The sequence below is a fragment of the Channa argus genome, chromosome 18, assembly GCF_033026475.1.
Source record: "Channa argus isolate prfri chromosome 18, Channa argus male v1.0, whole genome shotgun sequence".
NCBI lineage: Eukaryota > Metazoa > Chordata > Actinopteri > Anabantiformes > Channidae > Channa > Channa argus.
Genome location: NC_090214.1, coordinates 11984090 through 12012040, shown reverse-complemented (window position 1 = coordinate 12012040; position 27951 = coordinate 11984090). Strand labels below are relative to the sequence as shown.

General features: G+C 37.4%; 3 protein-coding genes and 1 long non-coding RNA gene across 10 annotated transcripts in view; 2 read left to right on the top strand and 2 right to left on the bottom strand.

The window, feature by feature from the left end:
- Window positions 1-86: 86 nt before the first annotated feature.
- Window positions 87-17927, top strand: LOC137103465 (uncharacterized). Of its 3 annotated transcripts, XR_010911515.1 has the most exons (5): window positions 87-260; window positions 991-1084; window positions 3067-3092; window positions 3233-3341; window positions 17792-17927. It is a non-coding gene; the product is annotated as an uncharacterized lncRNA (long non-coding RNA). The 3 variants fall into 3 exon arrangements; XR_010911513.1 differs by lacking the exon at window positions 17792-17927 and having other exon boundaries at window positions 3233-7809; XR_010911516.1 differs by lacking the exon at window positions 17792-17927 and having other exon boundaries at window positions 3215-7809.
- fyb1b (FYN binding protein 1 b) lies at window positions 1281-13938 on the bottom strand. 5 transcript variants are annotated; one of them, XM_067483846.1, is made up of 19 exons: window positions 13711-13938; window positions 10209-11208; window positions 8340-8475; window positions 8171-8244; window positions 7724-7746; window positions 7168-7217; window positions 6610-6736; window positions 5526-5685; window positions 5175-5295; window positions 4700-4719; window positions 4479-4551; window positions 4199-4285; window positions 3630-3670; window positions 3241-3322; window positions 2977-3076; window positions 2512-2674; window positions 2320-2353; window positions 2190-2221; window positions 1281-2077 (listed from the first exon to the last, which is right to left on the bottom strand). In XM_067483846.1, exons 1-19 carry the CDS (start codon window positions 13921-13923, stop codon window positions 2055-2057), a joined length of 2559 nt encoding a protein of 852 aa, XP_067339947.1. In that variant the 5' UTR covers window positions 13924-13938; the 3' UTR covers window positions 1281-2054. The 5 variants fall into 5 exon arrangements, with proteins under 5 accessions (XP_067339947.1, XP_067339950.1, XP_067339948.1 ...); XM_067483849.1 differs by lacking the exon at window positions 13711-13938 and adding an exon at window positions 11511-11581; XM_067483847.1 differs by lacking the exon at window positions 4199-4285.
- ccdc80l2 (coiled-coil domain containing 80 like 2) lies at window positions 16169-24340 on the bottom strand. The gene is made up of 12 exons (XM_067483851.1): window positions 23719-24340; window positions 23545-23633; window positions 22873-23046; window positions 22632-22783; window positions 22013-22330; window positions 21643-21880; window positions 21361-21517; window positions 19868-20004; window positions 19340-19491; window positions 19020-19123; window positions 18158-18238; window positions 16169-18025 (listed from the first exon to the last, which is right to left on the bottom strand). Exons 1-12 carry the CDS (start codon window positions 23996-23998, stop codon window positions 17643-17645), a joined length of 2265 nt encoding a protein of 754 aa, XP_067339952.1. The 5' UTR covers window positions 23999-24340; the 3' UTR covers window positions 16169-17642.
- A 2686-nt stretch (window positions 24341-27026) lies between these two features.
- Window positions 27027-27951, top strand: part of nnt (nicotinamide nucleotide transhydrogenase) — a 31144-nt gene continuing 30219 nt past the window's right edge. Inside the window, exon 1 of the mRNA XM_067483960.1 lies at window positions 27027-27170. The gene's annotated coding sequence lies outside the window, so the exon portion shown is untranslated. The remainder of the gene's footprint in view (window positions 27171-27951) is intronic.

Below are 27951 nucleotides of genomic sequence, written 5' to 3'. Positions count from 1 at the left end.
CTTGATGAGCGGCGACACTGCAACCGGAGGAACCATTGTGAAGCGAGATTGAAACTTCCTGGCTTGAGCGGAAGTCTTAAAATTTTTTGTCCGAGGCACACAGTTACCAAGGAAGCTAAAAGCTAGTTATACTTTTTCAAGAAATTAAAACTACTGGCTTTCTCCCTTTGTCTCAATTTGTTTTCAGTCGTGTGGTTTTTAACCATGAACAAGGAGCTGATGCAACAGAAAAAAGTTCACAGATCCGCTAGTTTTACAAGGTAATGTTTAACGTTACACAGATAAGAAATAAATATAACGTTAGCAACAGTTAGCGAACTCACGTAACACAAGTCTTTTAGTAGCAGTACATTTTTCCAAATATTGAGTTGAAAAGCTCTGGTCCCACAGTACCTCAACGTTATATGTTTTGTTCGTTTGGGTGAATTCAAACGAAATGCAACCTAATTTAACTTGACAGGGAAATTGGGTTTATGAAGTTATAGCTTAATTAAATTATATATTATTTGTACAAAGGTAAATGTCACAAATACACTTAAGCAATAAAGTCAATAGGCTTGATTAAATTACTTTTACTTAACTAAAAATGAACAACAATCATCGCAGCAGCAGCATTTATATGTTCACTCACTGGCCACTTTATTAGGTCCACCTGTACAATCTAATGCGATTCCTTGAAATTTACATCTAGTCATTTAGCAAAAGCTTTTATCCAAAGAGATGTACACGTGAGGTACAAGGCAAGAAAACATCTAAGTCAAGGAGAAAACATCCAATAAATTAAAATTGAATGAGGAGGGCAAGACACTAGAACCACCTCCTAATATAAGGCGCACAGTACTACTACACTAGCCACTATGACCTCAATAATAATGATAATAATAATTCATGGCAAAGCGGCTTTGTTGGATTGCATTAGATTGTACAGGTGTACCTAATAAAGCCCTGAAATAATTAATCGTTTTTTATTTTATTTTTTTATGCCTTAAGGGTTATCAACGTTTTGTGGACCCGGGTCAAGGATATAATGTGGCTACACCTCACCCGTGGCACTGCTTCACCTGTGTTCTTTTGTTGAAAATTGGTAAGTTTAAGATTAGTTTAATATATGAAACATTACTATTTATTATCTTTGTTCACAATGATCAATTACTAATCTGACGGCCGTTTTGCGATTGTTGTAGTCCCAGATTGTTGCAACTAGATGTTGCTAATTCCCCTCTTGCACAAACTGCACAGAGGAGAGTATAGTCAATCATTATGGTGCTCATTTAACAGTGTATAAACAAATAATTTAAGTTTACTGTACAATTGTTAATGTGTCGTACATGATGTGAGACATACAGTACAAACACGGGTAAAGAAAATACAAACACACATTTTTTTCAAAACTGGTATGATACTCTAAGCACAGTTTGTCATAAGCACTTTGGAACTAGAACAGTTGTTTATTCTAGATGTTGAAACCTGTGACAAAGAAAACAGGTTGATATGATCATCATCATATCATAGACAGCAATTATGTTTATAGCAGCGTAAACATGATGCTGTTCTGATATTGCAGAGTACAGTAAAAAGCATACATGTAAATTCAGTGCTGTGTAGTTTCTAAACAACGGTGCAAGAGAAGAAACAAAACTGACAGGAATACAAAAGGTATATAAAATATAAAAACAAAAACATGGAAATACTGTTGTTCTAAAAAATGCTTCCCACTTTGTAGAGATGTTGCAAGTAACATAACTGCAGTAAATCATTTTTGTTGTTTTGTTTTTTTTTTGTTTGTTTGTTTTTTTTAAGTATCAAAGTGTAAAGGGATAACATTGTTCAAAGGCAAGGCAAGTTCCAAGTTCCAAGGCAAGTTTGGTTCCAAAACTCTGAATTGTCGCCCACATGTTAATCCTTTTAATAATTCAAATACCGCAACAAAATAATGAAGTGAATATTAATTCTGTCTGATTGTCAGGTTGACTCAGAGGTGCTTCCAATGTGTACCATCAATAAACCTAATAAATAACATGAACAGTGTAAAATAATTCAGTGCAGAATGTTGCTCAATCGTTGTCATAGATGCAATCTGAAAAAAACATATAGTATTCATTAAAAATACAGTATATATTTATCCTAAATTATGATTTTGGTATACTGTGAAATCAATTCCTGTAATGATAATGATGAACTTAGCATACCTTCTCCAACATCATCGTATATATCACCATCGCTGTAAACAAAAATGAAATGCTCAGTACCAATGGTATGTTGCTGAGTCTCTTTCTTATTCTATGTGTGCATTAATTTGTGAATGTTCGTGGTACTTACTCTGTAACAATGTAGCTGGTCGAAACATAACCAACTGGAAAATACAGATTTTGGAGTTTAGACTCAGATGATGCAATTTTTGTGGTGCAAAGAATGATGAAGCGCAATCAGTAATCAGAAACATAAAATACTTGAATTGATTAATTGTCTTTATGGTTGCGAACACACACACAAAAAAGAGCAGATACGCACACTTTCCCTCATCATTCCGACAGATCAGTTTGTTATCCACAGCTTTAACAATGACGTCAAGTTTTTCCCCTGCTTTAATTTGCAGTTCTTTCGCACTCCACTTCTTATTGGTAAGTGTTTGGATGATGGTCACCTGGTACAGCACCTGTATTTCACCATCATACTGAAGAAAATACACATAATTGTCAATTTGTATGTTTTTTTGGGAGGGGGAGCACATAAGGTAAAAATATCTGAAAAGTAAATGTAATTCAAGAGTTTACATTTAATTATCTACGAACAGAGTTGGTTACATTGAATATTCTAATAAAATGCATTAAAAAAAACTTGTTTTACTGTCCCATCCTTATTCAGTGTATTAACAATTCATAATCACATGAGGGGATTTTTCAGCAGATATAATCCTGGTAACAGTCAGATGACTGAATTGATGAGCAAGCTTAAAAAAACTTTAGAGGAACAGACTTTAAATTTTTTCTTGAATTCCTTCTCCTCTTTCTCAAACTTCTTCTGCTTCTTTGGGTCCATCTCTTCATTTTTGCTTTTGCCTTTCAGGGGTGGAAGACTGGACAGCAACATAGGTGAGAAAACAAAACTATAATAGTTTAAGCTGGTAGGAAACATATAATGGGACTGATTATTAAAGTAAATCTTCAAATCATTTGAACAGTTTAAATAATTATTAAGTAACACACACTCTCAGATTGTATTGTTTTGACAGAGACTTGCCTGCTAATCGGAGGAGGAGGAGGCAAGGTTTGAGAGTCAACATCATCATATATCTCCTCATCAATTGCTGCTCCTGGTTTATCTGTGTGGAGAAAAAAAAGGTAGCGAAGGGGAAATCTTAACCTTTTAGACGTCTGATTTTGATAAAGATCCATTGACACAGATGTCAGCTCTATATAAAGTTAAAGCCTATGATAGTTCACATGGTGTAAAAGAATACAGGTACAGTTTTGCTAGAGATAAGGTATATGTCAGTGCAGTATTCTTTAAATGTGGTTCTGCGTGACTTTTGGTAAAGAGCAGTTAAGTTATGATGACAGTATATTGGTAAATAACAGAAACACAAACTGAAAAGGGTCATAAAGTAGTTTTATCATAGTGAGTAATACCTGTATTCCCCTCTGCAGAAAACTGGCTGGGTGGAGGCACTCTGGCACAATAGAAGATAAATGATTAAAGTGTTACATGTTTTATTACAATGTTATCAGGTAGAAGTAGGTTAATATGATTCAAAGCAGGCCAAATTAATAATCATATTCAGTATTTACAATGATATTTTAATTAGTATGCTTGTTTAAACATGCTTTTGATGGGTGTTAGCGGATAATGTCTTGATTTTCTGATTTAGTCCATAGGTATACATCAGTTACAGACTGATGAGGATTAGTAAAATCACAGCTAATCAGCTGCACTGATTGTAATTACAGAAAAAAACACTGTTAGATTCTAGTCTCTAAGACCGTTCATGCAATAGCCACTTTGAAAATTAAAGTCCATCAGTGTTATTCAGATAGTCGGGAAGTTGTTGATCTGTTGCTGATGGGAGGAGACAATCAACATTTGAATGCAACTTCAGAAACTGTTCAGCTATTAGAAAAAGAGTGACGGCTGAAAGATTAGGGATTAACAACAGCGGACAGTAGATGTAAGATCAGTCTTACTACTGAGTGTATTTTACACTTTAGTGCTGGCAAGACGTCTGCTCCGGTCAAACATCCGTAGGAAGCCACGGGGCTTCATAGGAAAAGACCTGGGGTCCAGGGGACTGGAGAGCCAGCCAAGTATAAAAAGATATGCATTTGCTTTTTTGGTTCCATTTTTAAAAACATATTTCCCGTGTATCTCTTTACATTTAGCATTAGTACTCAGTGTTTGTACATAGAAAAACTTAAACAGATCCTACTTTAAAGTTATGCTTTATCTACCCATTTCTTTTAAATCAATAGATCAGTTCCCACCTGATGTCCAAATTTAGATCAACAACATCATCATATATTTCTCCTCCTTCTCCCGGGGGTGGGGGCAGGACAACTAAAAGACCCAAGCAAATACACATGTGATTGGTGACATGCTTTATATTGTTACAAAAAATCTCAATTCATTATATTAATTTAACACTTTCTTCAATAAAAGAGTTGTAACGGAACTGTATGAAATATATGTAAGATTATAAGCATACCTCCTGGTCCTTTGCTCCCACTGTAAAGAGACAAGAAAAGACAGATGCATTTATGATATAAATACAACATAAGCATGTTGTATTTAAATGTGAAGGACTCTTGAATTTAGTGAGCTTTCTTTGCTCAGAATTAAATTATTCCCAGAAAGGTTCCAGAAAAAAACCCACTAATTTATTTTGTTTCTGACAGTGTTGAGGGATTGCTTGAGCATTTCTACTTGAATCTTTCTGAAAATGCCAAAAATCTTACTTGGTGTATTTATTTCTACTGATTTCTCAAAAACATTGAACTTTTAACAGCTAACATGTTTTTCCGTGTTTAGTTATTCTGACGTTTCCCTGTTGGCAGTTTAAAATAGAAAATGTACTTCCCATTTCACTTCTGACCATTCTTCCAAAAGGGCAACTTCTTAGGGCAATTAAAAAAAAAAAAAAAACGGATTTAAAATAAGAATGCATCATTTCATATTGGTACCTGTTATCAGAGGAGACCACATCAATGTCATCATAGACCTCAGGTTCATATGCCGGCTGAGGTTGACGATTCTTCAGAGTGTTAAAATCAATTTCCACTGAAGTGGTCTTCACATAGCCAACTGTTGGAGACAAATGACAGAAATATGTATTGATTGGAGTCCTTCTTCTTAATTAGGATTAGGTGTAAATTGATTTTTGGGCAGAATATAGAGATTTAGAGTTGATAAACTGGAGGTGTTACTGCCAACCTCACCCTGCTTTTTCCAGAAGAGATGGAGGGGATATCAGGCATCAGGTAAAAGATATTGAGAGACAATGTAAGAGATAATGAATAAATATGTGAACATACTGGATCCATCCTGTGTCCGCCCCAACCATTTGCCCTCTGGGTTGCCCTGTACACGTATGATGTCCAGACATTCCCCTTGCTTCAGAACAAGGTCGGTTTTGGTACCCCTGCAGTCCACACGAGCCTTCCCTTGGTGGATAACTTCGATAGGGCCAACCAGCTAAAGCAGTCACACAGGGAAAATACAGTATATCATGAAATGTAGTTATGACATGGTTTAAAGGGCAGACAAAGCATATTCATGTGTTGCATGAGAATATGTGCAGCATAAAAACTAAAACGGGACATTTAGTCAGGGTTTCATGCAAAGAAAACAAAATCTGCCTGCCAAGTTCATAAAAATAGCATTTGTTTAATCTATAAAGAACAGTGGTGTAAAATAAAGAGTAAAAAAAAGCACACCGTAGCTGTTACTTCTTCTTTTAGTCTGTCAGTTTCGCTAACTATCTCCTGCTCTAGTCTCATACAGCAATGAAAGTTACATTTTGCTGTTAACATGTTAAATGATGAACTTTTAAATTGCTGGTTGTTCAGTCTTATTTATCTTTGCACAGAGACGGGATGATTATTTCCCACTGTTTTCAATATACTGTTGGATTCAGAGGTTTGCATCCCTTTATTTTGAAATGTCAAAAAGAGTAAAAGAAAAGATATTTCTTCACTCATATTTAATGCACATTCAGCTAGTATAATTGTTCCTTAATCAGAACTTAATTAAAGGTAATTAGTAATTAATTTATCAAGGAGATGCAAACCTTTGTACTGATGTAATTTGTATTACATTACTGTAACTTTTTAATACATTTCTTAACCATTTTTGTTACTTTTGATGATGAGAGAACCTTCAGACTAGCTGAATGTGCGCTATAGTTACGTTAGGTTGAGGGTTACATTTGTATCCCCTTAAACTATTTCAGTGAAAGGGGATGCAAACGTAATAACACAATGATATTGCACATTTATTTAGCACAAATGTTCTTTCATAAAGGAAGTTTTGGTAAGCTGTGCACTCTAACTTTATAGAGAAGGAAGCAAATTAGTATACTTCCCAAAATGTGAAACCATTTCCAGTCAATTCACTCACTTTGAATTTCTTTCTTGCATCTTGTTCCTTCTTCTCACGTTGATTCTGCTCCTTTTTCTCAGCCTCCTGTCGTTTTTTATCTTCCTTTTCTTTCTCCTTCTTATCTTGTTTTTGTTCAGCTACTTCCCTATTAAGAGAGTGAGAATAAGAATTTGCAAAATACAGAAATTTCTCAGTTGTCAGAAACTGATTTTTATTGACCACTATACTGTTTACTTACTTGGATTACAGTATAATCAGTGTTTGCTAAGTTAAATTTAAAATGATCCCCATATAAACAAATAAAGCCATTTTAAAAGGCTTAGAGACCTTTATCTAAGTTAGAACAAGTTACTTCCTGTAGTGTTGCAAAACTACCACCAGAGAGTAGTGTTAGTGAAGAAACATTAGAACTGGAACCAAACCGACTACTGAAGGGAGACAGTGTTAACGTAGGCTTGAAAAAGTACATGGTGGAGACTAAATAAGCCCACTTCACTAGTGTGTTCATACACAGACAAATCTAAACTGAAATTAAGATATGGCAGAATCAGTGTGTATAAAAAAACATTTTCTCACCATCGTTCATCAAGATCTTCATACATTTCTCCGTCATCATCATCAATATCCTGAACAGAGAAGACAAAACAGTAGTTCAGTGTATGTTTTTCACACCGCATACAATACATGCTTCATGTAAAAAAAAATTGTTTGTTTTCTGTTTTCATTTTGTAAATGTTTTTTTTTTGTTGTTATGTTCACTTTCATTATGCTGCAGATATTTCTGCTGGGATTGCTGTGTCTCTGCATGACATACTATCCATTCATATTTTTTGTATTATTTTGTATTTTGAAAACTGTGATTCACACATTCCTCTTTCTGCATGTGAAGGTCAATCTGATGTACTTACACTCCCCCATTTGCTCTATTAATACATTTTAAATCTATTTACATCTATTTACTTATTATAAATAATCTATTAGTCACGTGTCTTTAAGCATAAACATTCTTGTCCTTATCTGACTGTTTGGGTGTGTGTGTGTGTGTGTGTGTGTGTGTGTGTATATGTATCTGCACATAAACCTGCATGCAAATCTGTATTTATGTAAATGAAAGTAATGCTAGGTGTCTCACCTTTGTCCTCTGACTTGGATGACCTACACAAGAGACACAATGAATCAACATTACATGGGAATTAATAAAAAGCCATCATAATCTGACTTTCCACTGAAATGTAGTTATTTTTAGCATTTAAGTTTATAATTTTATGGTGCTGCTGAATCACTTTTTATCTGTTGTTTCATACAAAGAGTACTAAACTACAGAATGTCTAGAGAATTGCAAACGCAAACTACCACTTGCAAACAACCAAAATAAGAACCCCAAAAACGTAATAGATTGGTACTAAAGCAGTAAGACACAATACTAACTGATAGGATATACTGACAACATAGTTGTTTTGATGTGTGATATGTATAACACAGTGGTATTATGTCTTCCTGTGGTGCTAAAAAAATCACCATCTTGCAACATGATGTTCAAGACACATTACATTTGATCAAGCAATGACTGTTACTGAACCTGCAGAAGATGGTAGAGGTGGAGGACAGCTGTTTGGTTCATCAACATCATCATAGATGTCCTTGTCCTGGGGCCTGAAAAGTACAGTCAGTATTTACTGGTTGTTAACTGTAGTTGTATATTCAGCAAATATCATCTGTGTTTGCAAATAAAGGAATGTGTAACTTACATGGATCCTGGATGTCGTGGGGGAAGACTGGGTAGTGCAGGCTGAGGAGGCTGAGGAGGTTGGGTTGGCGTCACCTGGTTGCTGGGGTGAGAGGCCAGATGAGCTGTGATACTGGGTTTCTTGAGCATGCCCGGACCTGTGACCAAAACATGGTGTTGGAGAATAATTCAGTTAAAGTGATCTTTTCCTCTGCAATCCTCCAGATCTACTAAATATTCATGTGACACAGACAACAATATCATAATCTATTACTTATTTTCATCTCCTGTGTTCTATGGGCTTTATTAGGCCATGTTTTGTGATGAATTTCATCAACCATTAGCCATCCTTCACCTTTCACTGGTAATAAATTCAGGTCAGGTGTATCTCTAAAAACAGAGCTTCTCGCTAAAAACGATTACTGTTTTCTAGAACTTACTTCCCCATGTGGTGAAACAAACTGAGCTGTCAGAACAGAGAGTGAGGGGGGAGGAGAAAGGAGAAACTGTACAGGGAACTTGGCCATATAAAATAGAGGAAGCAGTGTTTCTCTCTCTTTGCTCTGTTATCTCATGTCTGGCCACTCCTGTGTACCTTGAAAACATTTTCTACAGTATGTACAAAATACAAATAAATAATACAAAATACAAATATTTTTTAAAAATTCAAATAAAAAGAAATTAAATTAGATATTTCAAAAGACTTATTTTTATTCTATGATGCACAACTGGTGAATGCTTGCATAACAGTGTGGTCAGATAACTCAAAGCGAACTCAACAACTGCAGGCTACGCATTGCTAACATTGTTAAAACCACATCAACTGGTGCTTTTTCACACATCTGAACGTGTCCAAAGTAGTGCTGCTAGTGAGAGAAAGGAAATGCATTTAAAACATTTATACAGGAACCCCTTCTATTTTTTTTATTTTTTTATTTTATCATAAGACAAAGTGGCCTGCATGATTAAGACCTCTCGACTGGAAGGTCCAGGATTAGCTCAGAGAGGTGGTTGATTACTCAAAATGTTTCAGCCTGTTATTTTGCCTGGAAGTGTCTTGACAACTTTTGCAGTGTTTGATGCACTATATTTGTTGCGTGCTGAGTGGGACCAGGGGAACAAAGACATATCATACTAAATTCAAAACAAATAATGTGATGGCAGCCAGATAGTTGAAGTCCCCCTGTCTGTGAAGCCACATGTGTGTCCCTGCTGGTGGACAGACATTCTGTCTGACCGTGGATAAATTTGTACTGAAAAAGTTATACTTGCATAGGTTCAAATGTATTGATTGCTAAAAATATTGCGGTAAACAGTTCACTATAAAATGTAAGCGTCTTACATTTCCAGCACAGGCCACAAGTTTCCAAGTTTTTCTGTATTATTATTGATAGTTACAGCTCTGTTGAGTCATATAAAAAGACATCACACATAACACACGTAATAAATATGTGGCATTTCATTTGAGGGCGATGATATCTATATTATTTATATATATATATATAATAATAATAATATTCAGAATCTATTCAGAAATACCGATAAAGGAATTCAAAATACTTAAACATTTACCAGATAAATAAGTCACAGCTCATGTTTAACAGTGGTCTCTACAGTTTCAGAAGTACTTCTGTTAAATATAAATGCAGAATGACCAGTTGCGTTTCAATAGAGTCCTGAAAGTAACATGACACCAAGCATTAGGGTGCAATTATTTTCGCAGTGTCAAGTTTGAGTACACTTTAATATATAAGCTAGCTGTATAACTATTTATTATATTTTATAATACTTGTAAATACTTATATATATTTCCTTACTGGATCTTCCCTTGATCTACTTATAATTGTGTCATTATTAAACAAACAACGTTGTTTACTAAACTCAAACTTACCATCGTCAGAGGGTGCAGCACCTCTCTTTAAGTTCTCCAGGTCGACTTTGGGGGGGCGGTTGGGTTTAGCAGGAGGAGGACCCAAAGCTAAACTGTTGGGTAGTGGGTTACGCTTGGGCCCTGAAGGATCAGCATCATTAACATTGCTGGCCCGAGGGAAAGACTTAGGTGGATTCTTAATGCTAGGTTTTTTACTAGTTGGTGGTTTGGGAGGAGGGAACGAGTTAGTAGAAGCAAGGGGTGGTTTGTTGGCTCCACCACCATCCGACTGCTCATTCTTCTCCTCTTTGTTGAATATGTTCTGAGCAGTCCTGAAATTAGAGGCTGCCTTAAATGTGGAGTTTGCTGGAGGTGTAGGTTTATTTGCAGTGTCCGTCTTAGCTTCTCCAAGATCTTCATTTTGGTGCAGTAATTTTAAAATGCTGCTGCTTGGCTTTTGTTGTAAAGGAGCTATTTTGGGTGCCGTGGAGCCTGCAGTGGATGGTGCACCTCCACCACTGTCATCTTTTATCCAACTGGGCTTGGCAGTGGGTGCTGGAGATGATTTAGGAAAGACATGTTTGGAGTCGGAGAAGCTGTTACTAAGAGGGGGCTTGCTGAGAGGAGGCTTCTGTACAGGGCTTTTAGACTCAAGTGCCTGTGAAGAAGGGGACTTTGGGGTAATGGATTTATTAAGAAAAGGTTTACTGGTGGTGTTGGTGTCATCCTGAGTGTTGGCAAACCTGCTAGCCAGGGCTTTAGTTTTGTTTGGCTCGTGTACCTCTGTATCACTTTTAGCAGCTAGTTCCTTTTTTAGGAAAGGTGGTTTAGGTGGAGTATTTATTGCACTGCCTGAGAGACTCTCCACAACAGATTTTTTTGGCTGTATGGTTGGGCCGGAAGAGAGGGCGGAATGCACAAGTGGTTTTGTACGTCCAGCCGATGCAGGGGAAGGCTCGTCAGTGCTGGACCCACTTGTTTGAAAGCGAGCCATGATGGACTTTATATCAGCCTTGTTTTCCTGCAATGAATAGAGGAGAGTACCAGAAGGAGAGTTGATAATCAAAAATGAAATTTCAAACATCATAAGATTCTAGCTGATTCATAGTGTCGTGCATATTAGAAGACAGTATGACTTCACCAAATCCAAGACATAAAACAGAAACACAATCTGCCTGAAGGTGGTGTTAATGCTGACTCAGGAAGCAAAGCTTGTTTATTAACTGCAGGGTCAGTGGCTCATCCTTTTGAAATACCTTCAGCTGGGGCCTTTGTCATAAACATAATTTAGTGTATTTGCTACTGAGCACATTGTTGACTAACCTGAATCATCACTGCTGGTAACTGATATATAGAGCTTCATTACAGTCCCACCACATATTGTCATATGATTTTTGCTATAAAAAGGCTTCTGAGGGTAGATAAACAAAAAAGAGGCCATGGACATTTGCAGTGTTTGTTTTGAGCTTCATTGAGCCTCAGCCTTGAAGTGTAATGCATTTGAACAGATTATTACACTTAACATTTCCACAAATGGATAGGCCACCAATTTGCAACCAAAATAGCAGATTTGGTCCAGTACCAGGCCGGCAGCCGCTTCACAAAGTATCACAATTGAATGACCAAGTAGCAGCCACACCTATTTTAATGAGTCTTGTTTTACGGGACTCAGACTCCATACCAGGAAATGGAGATAAGAGCCTGAGGGCACAGAGTCACTGCTATTTGCACAGCTGAACTTTCAAAAAGAGGGAAAAACCACACTGGAAAATATAGATGTGCTGTGTTAAGCTAAATGGAAAGTTTAATGTCAGTTATAGTTTAAAGGAAATTGTAAAAACAGAATCTCTACTGGAAAAGCCAGTAAAAAGAAGCTAGTGTATGTAATATTGTAATTAGGAGGATTTCTGTGTGCTATTTTTGAGTGAGGGAAAAACCAAGCCACACTCATTGGTATAGCCTGATAAGCATGCTCTCACAATGGGCTTTCTCCTAACAAATGTGTTTATAGACTACTATTTGTGTTTGGCTTATATTTTTAAGAGGAAATGCAATTGCTGTTTCAGTTAGATTACTTGTAACAAAGTCCTGTCTGGTGTCACTTTTTATTGTTTTTTTAAGTTATTATTAGGGATAAAATAAAATAGCTTTTTGTTGCCATGAACAGACATTGAAAACTTATGTAATACATTGTCAAGAATAGATTTTAATAAGTTTTATGATCCCACTAATGGGTCAGTTGGTAGAGCATCATGGTCTTATGCAGAAGTCACCTAGATCAAATCCCAGCCCACACACCAAGTGTGCCCCTGAGCAAGACACTTAGCCCATTGACAGCCCATACCGTGGATAATGCTTCAGTACTGTCTTCAGACGTTTTTCAACATTTTATTGTACTGTAAAAAACTGACACTATTTGTATCCATTTTAAATGTGCTAGTGGCAACAGCTGCTGGGTTTGTTGAGACAACTTTCAAACAACTCAGATTGTGTATTTGGTGCTCAAAAGATAGATTTTAGGAGGAGTGCCAGCAACGATGGCATAATGAAATACAGTAATTTTATCCCCCGACATTTGTTTGAATGTGAAACTAGAAGAACAAAAATAGGAGAAAGGTATCTTCTCAAGTGCTTCTGTTTTTCAACAGCGGTAATCTAAAACTTACCCAATATGTTCTCTACCAGACTATTGCAATTACTGCTTCTCTAAATATTTGTGTAGTTTCAGTTGCAACTGAAAAAATTTGTCAAATCCTGGAAACAAATTTCTATTTAACAAAATATGATTCATATATACGAACATCACCACTTACTCACAATGTCAAACATTAGAACCTGTTTTGTCAGTCTGCATTCGTTTAGGACAGAAGTAAAACTCCCAACAGAATGAGTGTATTTTCTGGTTTAAGGTTGACTGGTTTGATGTATTGTTTAAGTGGACAGGGTCACTGTTATTTGGCAGAAGAAAATTCACAGGAAGAAGTGAAACCCACACCATTATTAAGCAGAGACGATGGCACTTTGATGAGCCTGTAGCCGCTATGACTGCAAATATCAATAAAAATGCAAACTATGCACTTATATTAAGTTTATTTCCAGTCCATGAATCTGCTAAAAAGGTCATAGGACAGAATGAACCATTGGGTTCAGCAAAGAGGAACTATGATTTCTATTTCCAGTGTGATTAAAAGTAGGGCCAGTGTTGGCTTGCTCAATCTAATTAATGCAAAACCAAAAACCACCCAATGAGTGACTTCTCCTGGTTTTACACAATAATTTTGAAGAAATATGGTAAAAATGTCTTGACTGTCAAATCTAATGTCTTAAATTAATATTTTGTTTCTAATTATGTTACACGCATTGTCTTGCCCAAACAAATGGCAGTCAGAATCATGTGCACAGGAATGAGCTTATGATTTCTTACAAAGAACTATTTATTACATCAATTTATATGTAGTGATGTCATATACAACAGCTTTCTTTCACTGGATGGTACAAAGAATAATTGTAATATTGTACTCACCATATTGAGGACAACAATCCCAGAGCACTCTGCTATGTCCAATTGATTGGTAGATAAAGTGGTTTGAGAGTGTTTGTTCCGTGTATCTGTTTGAGTTTCTGTTGCTGTTGAAGAGACAATACAGAGATAGTGGCACACTGAGTGGCACTGAGCAAGTGAGTCTGCGTGTTTGTATGTGAGGGGTTGCTCCAGTTTGGTCAGTGACATAAGCATCTGTCTACAACTGACTTCCTCTCTTAGTTGTATGTGTTTTGTGTGTGACTCTCACAGCCTCAGTATCTCTGCGTTTTGATCTCATGAATTTGCCTATACCTGGCAAATTCCCAGCAGTTTCCTCTTGTGCTTAACAATTGATGCTCATTCATTCAGTGGCAGGTTGACAAACCACAAAGAGAATAGCTCTTTAGCAGCTAAATGCACTGCTTCAAATATGATATGACAAAACCTGGAAGATACCAAATTTTGAAGAGTGTTGGAGTATAGCAGAGTGTTGGAGTAGAGGAGGCCAAACTAAATTGGTATCTTCCAGCTTCTGATAAAACACAGCTGATCCAGGTAATCAGTAGTGGGTAGTGAAAGTTGAAAAACAAGCAGAGCAGGGGTCCTTGTGGACCTTGTGGAAATTTGAATGAGAGGAGGTGGGAAGATGGGAAATTGGTGACATCTAGTGGCTCTGAGAAATGTTACAGCTAGTGGTGGTGCATGTAGTGGAACAATTCAAAGTCAACAAAGTCTTTGTGGGGAGTGAGGTCAGGGCAGATGGGTGGATTAAAAAAGACTTTCAGACCAGAGACACCAGTTTGGGTTGTGTTAGATATTGTTAGTCATTGTTAATTTAGTCAAATGGTAAATGGTCTGAACTTAAATAGGGCTTTTTTACCCTATCGGTATCCAAAGCACTTACCACTGCTTCCTATTCACAAGCACCTGGCCTACACTCACCCGAAGCAACTAATATTGGGTTCAGGTAGATGACTGCTCTACATCCTGAGCCACAGTTGCCCACAAGGTTTCTGTATTTTAACCCATCCTGTGATTCTTCCATAATCCTGTAACCTTCTTGTGTTTGTCTATAAACACAACCCAAAGCATATATTATTTTATGCTAAATAATATGTAGGGCATAATATGACTTACTGAGCTTCAGTGAGGGTGGTAAAAGTACAAAAACCCAATACTGAAGTTTAGGTGCCCCCCAGAAATGCTCCATTACAATCAGAAGTGCTGCTTCAATTTTTTTACTTGAGTTAAAGTACAAAAGTACAAATACTCCTCGAAGAAAATAAAGTTTTGCAAACTGTGATGCTGTTGATAACATAAATTTGGAAGTCTAGATTTTTTTGACAAACACATCAGAGGTAAAATTTTTGACAAAGAAAAGTTATAGGAATTAAGGAGAAATAAGGGCCAAAGTATTTTGGTGTGGAACAAAATCAGCAGAGCTGGTAAAGTTTCTGCTGATTTTAAACACTTTTTGTGCTGACAGGTGGTTAATCAATAATAACAATCCATAATCAGCATTTCTTAGTTAATAAAATTATGTATTAAGAATCTTCATCTGAAAAAAGTAACTAGCAAGTAAAGCTGTAAAATAAATGTAGAGGAGTAAAGTATAATATTTTCCTCTTAATTCTAATTGAGTAAAAGTCAAAGTAGCCCAAATTGGAAAGACCCCAGTTAAATACAAGTACCAAAAAAAAGTTCTTAAGTACAGAGCTTAATGTCCTTAGTCACCTAACACACTAGACTGTGGAGCATGTACCCACTGGCTCATATCCATGGTGCTGATAACAACAGATAAAGATCACTGAATGGTGTGATAATCATGCAAAGTGGGTGTGGAAGTATCTCAGGTTTTTTCATGAAAACATGATAATTTTAGACAGACAGGTTGCCCACTTAATATTTTCTATTTATTTTTACCCAAAAAGGTGGAGAGAAAAAAATGGGGATCCATTTTTTTCTCTCCACCTTTTTTTAAAATTAAGACGGAAATTTAAAGTAGAGTTACTTCAATTATGCTGAGGCAATGAATCACAAATACTTTTAAAAAATGTTCCTTTTCTCTTTCTGCTGTATTTAAAGTGTTTTTCTTTGCCATTGTTCATATTTAAATGCAGTTCATTCTCTCACTGTTGTAAAGATTAGCTGCAGGTCATGCTTTCAGTTACCCTAAGATTTGCTCTCTACAGTATTTCTAAAGTGCAGTTACACTCATATGTATATAAAAATTATTTTACTAACTACAGTGTTGTTATGTCAAGAATATTCAACAACCTACTGTAAGTGACCCATGGCCCCATGTGAGCCATGCATACTTTTCTGTAAGACTAGATAAAATACAGTACAGTGCAAAAACTCTTAGGCAAGGTCCTGCTCAGCATCTGGGACCTTCATCTTGATGCCAAGTTGATGCTTCCACAGTCTGAAGAAAATTGATGAGGCCTTTGTGAAATGATGACAGCCAAGAACCCACTTTCTTAGTAAGTGATAAATCAAAGTGAATTTTCCGAGTGACTGCTGGAATGGGCTACAGCCCCCTGGGATCCGGACTAGGATAAGGGTTAAAGATATTAGGGTTAAGGATAATTGGGTGTGAGAATATGTGAGAAGAACAGTTAGAGAGAGGTGGTGCATTGCAGATTAGACAGATTTTAATTCTTCCTGCCATTCTTTCTGGAAAGAGTCTGATTGGGAACAGTTTTATTTTTCAGAATGACAATTACCCCAAGCACTCTGCTAAGGCATTGAAATTATATTTAGAAAAACAAACAGATAAAACACTTGGCAGTCTTAGGCTGGCCTCCACAGAATCCAGACTTGAATACCATAGAAGCACAATGGGATTACCTGGACAGAGAAAGTCATAAAAAACAGTCTCAAGAAGAACTTCGGGGTATGCTGAAGGAAGCCTGATTTAATATACCAGAGGATTACCTATGAAAGCCTAAAGGTAGTCCCTGCAAAAGTATTCAAGATGTTTGCACAAGGAGGTCACACTAAATATTGACTTTCAAATGTAGAGGTTTTAAAGTAAGTTTAAATAATATATCCATATTTGTTTGTGTGTGTTTCAAATTTTCTAGATATGTCTTAATGGCTTAATAAAGAGAACGGCAAAGTTGATGGTTGCCTAAGGGTTTTACTGTTTATCTCTCCTTATAAAGACGAATCATGTGTGGTCATGATATTTCCCTATTGAAATATTTCCCAAGTAGGACCATTAAATTAAATTGACCCTGTGAATTATTGTACCATGCGTGTTTAGAATTAACATATTTTTTCAACAATTAAAAAACAATGCAGTCAAGTTAAATTATTCTGTTCAAAGAAATGCTATAAAAAATGTCTTGAGGCCTTTCAAGTGTGCACCATCAGTTACGGATTGTTTTACTTACCCTGGAGTGTCTGTGGACTGTAGCTCTTAAAAAACAGATGTTTAGCTGAGAGTTAAAGAAAAGAACATTTTGTTTCATTTAAATCCAGTTTCAGCATCAACATCAACTCTCTGTTTGAATATGTGATTGGACAGAAGTGTTGCCAAAAGCACAATCGGCCCAGCCTTGGATGGACTCTTTTTCATTTCTGCAATCAGCAAATAACAAAACTCCATGTTTTCTACAGAACAGTTACCACAACATTAACACCCCCAGCTAGGTTTAGTGTTCTGGTGGACAGGGGTCAGCATGAAACCATTTTCCACACACTGATCAACGTCATATTAGACGTACTATTAGAAGAATTTTTTTAATGATAATATTCCAGTGCCTTCTGCTTCTTTTTTTTTGGTTTATTACTCATTATTAGCTTATTATGGTGGCATCATCATCATCATTATCTATAAATGATTTTTTAAGGGAGTTTGAGTCCTGAAGATGGATTTTAGTTTGCTCATATGGAAATCCATGTGTTAATGTATTTTCTTTGTCATATTAAGAATACAGATTGATCATTTTCATTTCTCTTCTTCTTGCTCCTGCTCCATTCCATGACCGGGGATACATGTATGTCTCTTCCCCTGTGTCTTCATCATAGCCGCCATAGTGTCCTGTCTCACTGTCTCCTTTTCCTCTGTCTTCAGGGCAATGGATCCCCAGTCTCTGCTGCAACTTGTCTTCCTGGAGACGAAGCTGCATGGAGTCCACCAGGTCGTAGATATTATCGAAGGACCATACAGGGGATGGGAACCACGTCTTGACTTCACCATCCTTCCCCACGATCAGCATGCTGAAATAGTCCTTACTGATCTTTAGCTCTTCTCTCAGATTGTTAACCATGTCACTGGACAAAGGCTCAACCTCACTCCTACTGTGGCCTGGAAGAAGAATGACAAGGTAAAAACTACAAAGTATGGTTAATTTCTTTCACACATGTATGCACAACACTGAAAGTATGATTTCCATTACTTTCCTGAGTATCTGGACCATTCCACATGGCTGTAACTCACCATTGAGTGGAAATAGCTCAACAGTTCCTGATGCTATGTCTCCTGTTCCAGTCAGCTTTAACATGGCAAAGTGGCGAATGCCTGAGGAAAGATCAGGAATTGTGCCGGTTATCCGCAAGGAAAAAGCATTTTCTTCTTCCACACTTGTTGGGCAGTAAAAGTCTCTTCATATCAATTCATGAATGTCTACCTTTGGTTTTGTCACTGTCTGGCCCTCAGTTACACTTCCTCTTTTTGGACTTTTATTTTGTAGCCCTGCTTCCTGTTTTTAGTCCTTTTCTTAAGCTTTACCGTTCGTTATGCCTCATTGTTTGTACCTGTTCCCCTCACTCTTTAGGTCCAGCTTTTCCCAGCGCTCCTCTTGATTTACTTGACCCCAGCAATCTTGAATTGCTTCTGTAAATTGGACTCTAGTCCCAAGCAACTTTTGGTCTGAGGTTTTGCGTGTTTCTTTTTTTAGTCTCCTTAGTCTTTTTCCGTGTGTTCATTTTGGTTTAGTAGTTTTTTCACATGCGTGTCTTATTTTATTCCTGAGTTGTTTTGCTAGTTTTTATCTTGGTTTACTATGTATAACTCCTGTTGTCGACGTTTGAGTTGTGTAGCATTTTCTTTTTCTTTTATAATTTCCCTGGTGTTCAGTTGAGTTAATAGTTTGTTTAGTCTTTTGTTCAGCATTCACTACCTGCCGTGACCCTTTTCACATCTTACTTTTTGTTTAATTCTTCAGATTTTTTTTTTCAATAAACTGGGTTATTCTTTACTTGCTCTCACGTTGTCTTCTTTTGGGTCCTTCTCGGTACAAATCGTCACAGGTCTAAAATTAAAACTTTGTAATTAATTTTAAGAGTAGTGTGCAACTAACCGAGGTGACACTCCTGTCCACTAAGTGCAGAGAGTTGCTGTTGGAAAGAGTAGTCATCCTCAGAGGGTGCAGAGATGAGCAACAGTCTCCGCTTGGACATGAACCTAAAAACCAAAGGCTGCTTTAAGTTTCAGTTTTGTCATGAATATTTGTTTCATGACACTGAAAATCCTAACTTGAATTTAATAAGAAATCAACAAAAATATATTGTGCAGCAACATCTGAAGGCAGCTGAAGTTTGTTCTCTTTTCATTTTATTGGAATTTTTTTACTAGCATTAAAAAAGGGTGCATATACTAAGAAGCCATGAATTACTGCACCTGAGTAGTGAATTCTCAGGTCCATGCTCTTGTGTGTGTTTAGAGCAGACAGGAGGACTCTTCTTTTCCCTTTCTATTTCTGAGCGCCTCGAGGGAAAGTTGTCAATGTACTCCAACAGAGCAGGACTTGATGGCGGAGCCTCAAAGACTCTCTAGGGGGAAAGACAGTAGCTAATTTCAACAATTAGAGGAAAAAATTGCTACTGTATTTGTATTCCTCATTCTACATCTCAATAAATGTCAGTGGTCTGTACAAAGCTACTTCAGCTACAGTTCCAAAGAACAAACAAAAACTGCTTTAGTATTAAATTGTTGTTCAAACATATTAAGTTAAATACCAAAAATATTTGTGTGAATGATGCACTGTTGTGCTCGTTTGAAAAATGTCTTCGCTTTCTGTGGTGCATGTTTTCTTCATTCTGAACCACAAGAAATAACACTGGTTCCACATGAGAACTGTGCTGGAAAAAAGCAGGCAAGCATTTAAAACTAGAAAGAGAATCAAAAGCTGAGGAGACCCTTTCTTACATTGGGTTTGATATCGTAGTCTGTGATTGTCATGGAAAAGAGGTCAGAGGATGACAGCCTGAGCTCTGATCTCAACAGGGAGATTAGGCCTGAATTTGACCCTTGATCTGAGAGTTCAATGCGTGGAGGCTCTGATTCTGAAAAACATGAATGAATCTGTGAACATGTAGACCTACAGCCTAGGAAGCAGACAAAATATTAGAAAAATCTTACTATGTAATGAATCACTGTAACGTCACATCAACACTAACAATGTTTAAACATTACAACCTTCAAAGATGGCATTTATTGCAGTGCTGTTATAATGAGTTGTGTGATCTTCTGCAAGTCTTTTTAGGTGTATATACTGTCAACATGTGCTTTTTCAATATTTTGAATTTAGATTGTTGAATAGGGGCTCCAATGATGCCTGTTAAAATTTAACTTCCCAGACTGTACAGTGTTTTGCAATGGGCGAATCAGACTGTATATTTACCTACTTCACACCACTGCATTTAGAAACTGACAGTGTTACTTGGCACTGAATCACGGAACAACAAAATGAGCTGAAGAACACTAAAATGACTATGATTAAAATATGAAATGCTTACAAAAGCATGCCTGAGCAGAGTTAGTCAAACTGTGATTTGTATTTGAAACCAAGCCTTTTGTGTACTTGTGATTATTAGTTGGGGAAAAAAATACAAAATCTCAGCTATGATTCGATGAACAAAGATGAACTCTTGTACTGTTAAGAATGCTTTCCCTGACAATTTCCTCTTGCGCCACTGTGAGGTTAATATTTATGGTTCTGCGAGAAATGTCTCATTCTATTGGATAGATTTGCATAGAGTTTGGTAAACGTGTCCGTCAGGGGGAATTTAATGACTCTGGTAGTCCCTGACCTTTCTGCAAAAACAAATTACATTCCTATGGGCTACAGCTGTGTTGAAGGTTGTGTTTGCTTCCATTTAGCCATTGTTGGCATGCTCACATACTAAACTAAGATGTGTTATACGTAGCTACCCTGTAATAGTGTACACAGAATTTGCCTTTAGCTTTAATAGTGCCTAGTATCATCACAGAGTTGAAGTCTAAACAGACATTCCACTGCATATAGATGCAAAACACACTATGTTGGCAACTCAATTACAGAGTGGTCTGCGACAGAATCATTTGAAATAAATTGAATTAAACAGGATAAAACATGAAAAACATGAAAAACAGCAACATTATTACATGGAAGAGTCAAAACACAGTTACAGACTGTTGTACTTCCCAGGGAATTAAACCTCTTACATGGTAAATGGGAACACACCAAATTTGCCTTTGGTCATGGCTTAGAAATACATACAATGTGTTCTTGTGTCAGAGTATTCAAACAGGAGCTGTAACTGCAAATGAAGAGATAAAATCTGTACCTTTTACCTCTAGAGAGAACCAAACCAAATGGTTTAGTTGCAATTACATCATAAAAACAAAAGCACACACATAAATGTACAAATGGTTCCTACCAAGCTGATGGTGTTGCACCCTGAGTGTGGCTCCACTGCCTTCACCCACAATGGTGGCCACAGTGATCTTCCTGATAGCGAGGTCACAGTGATGCTTCTCTTCCTCCTCTTTCTGCTGAATGTACAGTGCTGCCTCTTTGCTGGGCGCTGAGATCAGCTAATATCAGGACAACACACAAACAGGTTCATGACTCAAAACTGGATGGCAGCAAGGTGTCGTAAAGATGGATTTATCTTAAAAGTCAACCTTTTACATGTATCTACAAGATGGAAAGTTCTCACCATCAACCTTCGTTTCCCCTTTAAACTGTCTATAAGCTCCTTCAGGGCTGTTAAATCTGTATCACTGGAATCTTTGTTGGATTTTTTCCCTCTTCCTTTCCTTTTCTTCCCTTTCTTTCCTTTGCCCTTTTTCTTTGAGGTTTGTTTTTCCTCTGTGTTTTCCTTTACGTTCTGCTCTTTTTTATCTTTACTGTTTCCCCCCCCATGTCCTTTTCTTCCATCTTCCACAGCATCAGGCCTGCAATACAACACAAAAAAAGGCCTTTAATGTTCATCCAGCACTAAAATCATATCTATCTAGTTAAATGTTTAAGCAGGTATGATACACTAGATGGGAACACAAACCATTTACTTTAAAACATTTTCGTACCTGTGTGTCTTCACTTCTCCATTCCTCCTTGACACGGATGGAGGCCTGAACACTTTGTCTTTCACCTGTCCATTAGACGTGGCTCGACCACCCCCCTCCGTTGCCCCCATGGACCCCACAGTAGGCTGCTTACGGATAACAAACCTTGACCGCCCACTTAGTATTTCTTGGACCTTAGTCTTCAAGGCAGATTTTTTGTTCTGTGAAGGCCTTCGTAATGCTTCCAGAGAAGTCACATTTCCTCGGCTCTGAGGGCTCAGCACCCTCTTCTTTATCATTTTCCTTTTCATCAAGACCTTCCTCTTAGTGGTTGTACACCTGAAATAAAAATGATTTGTGTTGATTCTACCTCTATAACTTCAACCAAAATAAAAAACTAACCCGAATAACTAAAATGTCTGCATCAACAGGGCCTACAAATTAAAAGTTCGTTCAAAGTTTGCATTTTCCAAAACTAGAATGTAAGAAAACCAACAGAAGACTCTAACTTAATTTTACACTCTCCATAAATTTAGGAAGCTTCTTGCCAAAAACCCAGTTTCTGCACAACTTATGGGTGCAAGAATGATTAAAGGAATGCTAGTGCAGTACAGTTAGAAGCACAGTGGTAAAATGGAACCTCAGGTTGGATCCTTTTCTGGTCATCTTCTCCAGCTTCCTCATTGGGAACTGATCTATGATCTCTAGAACTGCCTCAACACGCACTGGATAGGGGAACCGTTCACTGACCCGAAGGTTCTTCTTCAGAACCACCATGGTAAACTGTTGTTCCTAAAATTATCGGTGTTGAATAAAACATGAACAATTGAATAACGGGTAAAAGCACACATTAAAAACAATTGTGTGTGAAAAGACTGTACCTGGCTTGTAAGCTCCAGGTAGTGCAGCAATTTGGTAACGGTGTCAGGGTCTAGGTTCTCGACTGTTGCATCTCCTTGGAAAGTTGTTTTCTGGATTCGGCCTTCCATCATGGCATTCTGGATGATGGTGATGATGAAGGTGTCTCTCTCTGCCAGACGACAGTTCAGACCTTTCTGAGAAAGACCAGAAGACAGACAAGAATTATTATTCAATCACTTATGAGATAATGTAGAATATCAAGTCAAATTCTCATGTGACTTTTTTTTTACAATTTAAATAAAACAAATCGGAAACATTTTCTCTCACTATAAAGAATGTTACTAAACAGCAAGTACACCAAATAGCCCAAAATTAGCCCTGGTGATGAAAATAGGAGGCAGCATTGGCACTCTGAGCAGTCTGCAGCTGCACAGCCAAATGTGAGATAGTGTGTTGTATACTGTGTGGTAGAAGTACCCAAAGTTCAATAAAAGTGCAAATATTGGCCTAAAGAATTCTCAACTACAGGTACCAATTAAAATGTTTACAATCTACTAACAGATTATTTGAAATTTAAAAAGTTAAGTAAAAGTACTGCACTAACAACTAATTATGGCAATTTTGGCAAAACATGTACAGTACATTAATTATTAAAATGTTGTGGCTGATCAGTGTAACTCTAAGGACTGTACCTGCTCCGTGTCTTCCAGCTGTTTCTCCATCATTTGAAGGTAATGATCATTGTGTGATGGAGCTGTTATCACCCACAGTCGCTTTTTACCTGCACAGGAGAAACATTAGGCCTTGTTAGCACTATAGGTAGAAAAACAAATAGTTACATCATCTCACTAGTTGATTACTCTTGCCTGCAAAGTCAGCTAAGAAATCCATCTCTGGATCCAGGCTGAATGATGACTCTAAAACTCCTCTGCTTCCTCCATGCTCTCCGTCTTTATCCAACCCCAGCCCCTGTTCAATTCCTGGAGGGATGTCGGAATAGTCTCCCCAGTCTTTCACATTAGGGTCCAACTCATATTTGGGCTTGTTTAGAGTGATGCCTGGCCAGGCAGTAAGAACACTCAGGTAGCTGAGGCTCCACAGGACAGCAAACAACAGATAGAAGCGTGAGGTACAGAAACAGAACATCCTTACAGATGCATTTGGTGAACAGCTTGTACTGAAATGCTCCTTTGGAAATATTACATTTGTGCTGTGCTGGTCAATGCTGCCTCGTCAGATGCAGCAGTGTTGCATCTGTAGCAGACAAGATGGATTCCCCAGCAGTTTCAAAGCGATTCAAGAGGGAGAGAAAACTCCCATCTGAGAAATGTCCATACCTTAAATGCAGGATGAAAACCCCACAGAAAGTATTCAGCAAAAAACAGGTGGAATGAATCTATATTAAATCTCAAATAAAAATGGACAGCAAGGACTACAATGATGTTCCTCTCTCCAGCAGACACAGAGTGAGTGGGGAGACTTTGCACTCCTTGCAACAGAGACACAGTCCTGGTTCATATTATATGCAGGCTCCTGGAATTTTCTGACTTCAAAGCATTTTTCTTTCTCAACGATCTACACTCCTTTCACACGCACACATAAATGCACACACACTTTCCTTGTGTTTGTGTGTGGTGTTGCTTTGGTTTCCAGCAGAAAGAGTAGACGTGTAGCTCACTCATTGTCATTATTGGATTTATATGCATGTATGCACATGGGTACTCTTACTCTCATGTGTGCATTCACATACACATGCAAAAACTCATGCACGGATGCTTGATAATAATGTAAGTAGTATGAGGACTTAAACATCTGTAACTATCCATGAGAAAATAAAACCTCAGTGTTATAAACCACTGCTGACTGCCATACATATGGAGGATAAAACAAAAAAATGAGAAGTATTATGGTTTAGCCAGCAGGTATAATTTCAGCAGGGGTTAAAGCTTTTTAAAAAAGGGATGACACAGATGCTGCAGTTAAAAAAAGTTGAGTTGTGAATTTGAACCAATTGTGCAGATAGGCAAATTAGACTGAGCATAGACTTTTACTTCCTACTATACTTTCGCTCTAAACAGCACCACAAGCGCTCACAAACCTGGCTAAATGTACCCATGGATGTGAGAATCTCTAATGTTTTGTAAAAATTTTTAAAACAAAAAAATGTGAATAATTTCAAATGGAAACCTTGTCTCCTAATAAATTGTTATGAAATGTGAATTTATATGTAAATCAATCACAAACATTTTGGAACTTATGTTAACTTCGAGCAAATCACATCACTAAAAACAGCAACAGATTACCAAGTGACACGATTTATGGATGTAGTGAGAGAGGACATGAAGTTAGTTGGTCTGACAGAAGAGGATGCAGAGGATAGGGTTAGATGGAGGCTTATGATTCGCTGTGGTGACCCCTGAAAGGGAATAGCTGAAAGGAAAAGAAGAAACTTCTTCCAAACATTGAAATTACATATGTGTTTGTTAATTGCTTTAGTGTCTCAATGGAAGAAGAAATTTTAAAAAATATGTGTGGGGTTGGTTCAAAGGATAGCAAGCTAAGCCGATGAAGCAAAGCTGTCTTCAGGGGGAAATGCTGAAATGAGAACCAGGCATAGCAGCAATCTTTCTGCTCTCTGAGCCTGATAAAGAGAACCAGATGCTCAGTGTGTGTGTGAGAGACTGTTCACAGTCCTGTGAGTGAGTGGACACGTTGGCTCAGAGTGAATAGATGCTGTACGTCAAAGATAAGATAAACAAGAAATTATGGCTGCTGTGTCCAGTTAAGAGGAAACCAAGTAATTTTCCACATGTGTATTAGAACAAAGGCAAAGATTTAATTTGTCCCCTATAAGCACCAAACAATACAAAGGGATATATAGACTGGATGCCACGGACTTAACACCAGTGGCCTCATATGATACTTTATTGGATCATATGATACTTTTTGAAATTATCAAATATTCAGAAACATGCTGCCCAACAGAAAACATCAATCATAATAAGGCAATGACTTCAAAAAATACTTAAACAATTATACATTAATATAGAAAATCTTAAAAGAAAACACCCTTAGTGGAGAAATGTGAGTGGTTGATTGTGGTTTTACAGATTTGTTTTTATTTAATCATCCCAGTACTATTGTCACAGTATATAGCACATTATATGATTATCTCCCCACATCCCAAAATTAGAAAATGATTCAATACCACCTAATGGCAATTACCAATGATACTGAGAGTGGATCCTAGCACAAAAAGCATCGCATCACAGTTACATTACACTAAGAAGAAAACATTACATATTTTCATTTGTTCTACATCACACTCTAAAAGGAAAGAAACAATTAAATGGTGCACAGTATCACCCACAACTCAAGTGAAAACCTTTTACATGCTTAGGGTACTCAGTAATTTAAGTAGTACTCTTAATAAGGTGTGAATTTGCATCTGGGTAAAACCATGTTGAAACGGTGGATGAGTGTAATATTCATAAAACACTATCACTGCAGGGCCTTGAAGTTAGCCTTGTTTAATTTCTTTATCCTGCTGCCTTGTTGTGAAGATGGTGCCTCACAGCATGAAAGTCCTGGTTCAAGTATGAAAAAACAAGTTAGGGTAACTGGATGTTCACATGTGTGAAATACTGTGTAAATGGTTGTCTGCCTTTATGTGTCAGCCCTGTACAGGCTGTTCCCCATCACTTGCCCAGTAGCCTCTGAGCTGTTATAGGAAGCCAAATGAACACATAAAATACTGTGTACTTTCTACGCACTGACGTAGAAAAGAGGGTCTAGAATAGAAATGCAGCTCACGTTCTAAATTCGGCAGTAAAAGGAAGTAAAATGGCGCCGCTCAGTGGACATAGATAGAACTAAATCTTCAGCCTCGTGTCTATAACAGTCCTATACATAATTGTGCTCAATTATGCGTTTCTTCACCAGAGTCCGTAAGTGTGTGTGTGTGCAGTTTCTCTGTGTAAAGTCTTGAACTACATATTGATAAGTTATGATTCATATGTGTAGCATATTTTTAAATTAAGATTTGAAAATAAATATATATCATATTGTATGATATATTGTACCGTGCATTACGTTACTGTGTATGTCTGACGGTGTTGTATATTTCACTTAAACCTATGTCTAAGGTTATTTACACCATTTATGACTTCTTACATGCCCTGTCACTGACAGCACATCATCGTATATCCTCTGATGCGTCTCATCATATGATCCAGTAATATTCGTCTGCCGGCCCGAAGATCTTCCGGGTCGACGCAAAGTTCGCCTGTGCTGCATAGAGCCGGGGCTGTCTGCAAAGGTCAGTCGAGTTATCAACCGATAACCCTCTCTCTTGTCCTACCCTCACATTTTACCAATGGATTAGTTTCGGTTTGCGTGTCTGCGAGAGTGTGTGAGGCTTTCTGAGTCAGACACACACCGCCTTCATAGTCAAAACAGAAGTGGGTTGGCGGTTTGCTAACGTGCTAGCTAGTTCATGCTAGCGATCATCACCGAGCAGAGACAAAAAGAAGTAGTGCCCGCGCCTGGATGTTAGTCATGGTTTGTGACTCACAGAGAATCAGCACCGAGTAATATCAGCCACAAAGTCGATCTATTTTATATTAGGTTTCTCTGAATGAAACAGCCATGAGACATGTTGTCCTTGTTAGAACATTTAACTTAAAATTAAAATAAGCTTTTATTGCTGACTAACTGTGCCATAAAGGTCTTAAAAGGTTTAATGAATGTCGAAGTCCAGCATTTAGTTTTAGGACAATGCAACAAATAAACGTTGAGCACATTCTCAGGTTAATGTGAGTCACTCGTGTGTTTGTGCTACAGCACGTTTTGGTGACGTGGTGTTTTTTTTTTTTTAAATTATCAAGTCCCGAAGTAAAATGACGAGAGTCAGTCCCGTTTGAATATTCGTGTTGATCCTCTTTATGGACAGCTGAAAGGTACCAAAAGTCCAGCATTCAGTTTGTTAATTACCAGATAATACATCATCAAGATTTACATCGTTTATAAAAATATAATTAAAATAAACCAAAAGATGCAGTTTCTCAGTTGTAGAGATACTGCGTTTCTCTGTTTTTTGT

Bases quoted from the DNA above. Each gene is read 5' to 3' on its own strand.
- fyb1b (XM_067483846.1), bottom strand. From the start codon at position 13,923: ATGCTTATGTCACTGACCAAACTGGAGCAACCCCTCACATACAAACAC. The intron at 7,747-8,170 runs GTTCAGTAACAG...TCTCTTGTGTAG, and splicing joins ACCTCTACCATCTTCTGCAG to GTCATCCAAGTCAGAGGACA. The intron at 5,686-6,609 runs GTGAGTGAATTG...TGACTGCTTTAG, and splicing joins ATGCAAGAAAGAAATTCAAA to CTGGTTGGCCCTATCGAAGT.
- ccdc80l2 (XM_067483851.1), bottom strand. From the start codon at position 23,998: ATGTTCTGTTTCTGTACCTCACGCTTCTATCTGTTGTTTGCTGTCCTG. The intron at 21,881-22,012 runs GTACGAAAATGT...GTTGTATTGCAG, and splicing joins GGAGAAGTGAAGACACACAG to GCCTGATGCTGTGGAAGATG. The intron at 18,239-19,019 runs GTTAGTTGCACA...ATCTTTCCTCAG, and splicing joins TGGACAGGAGTGTCACCTCG to GCATTCGCCACTTTGCCATG.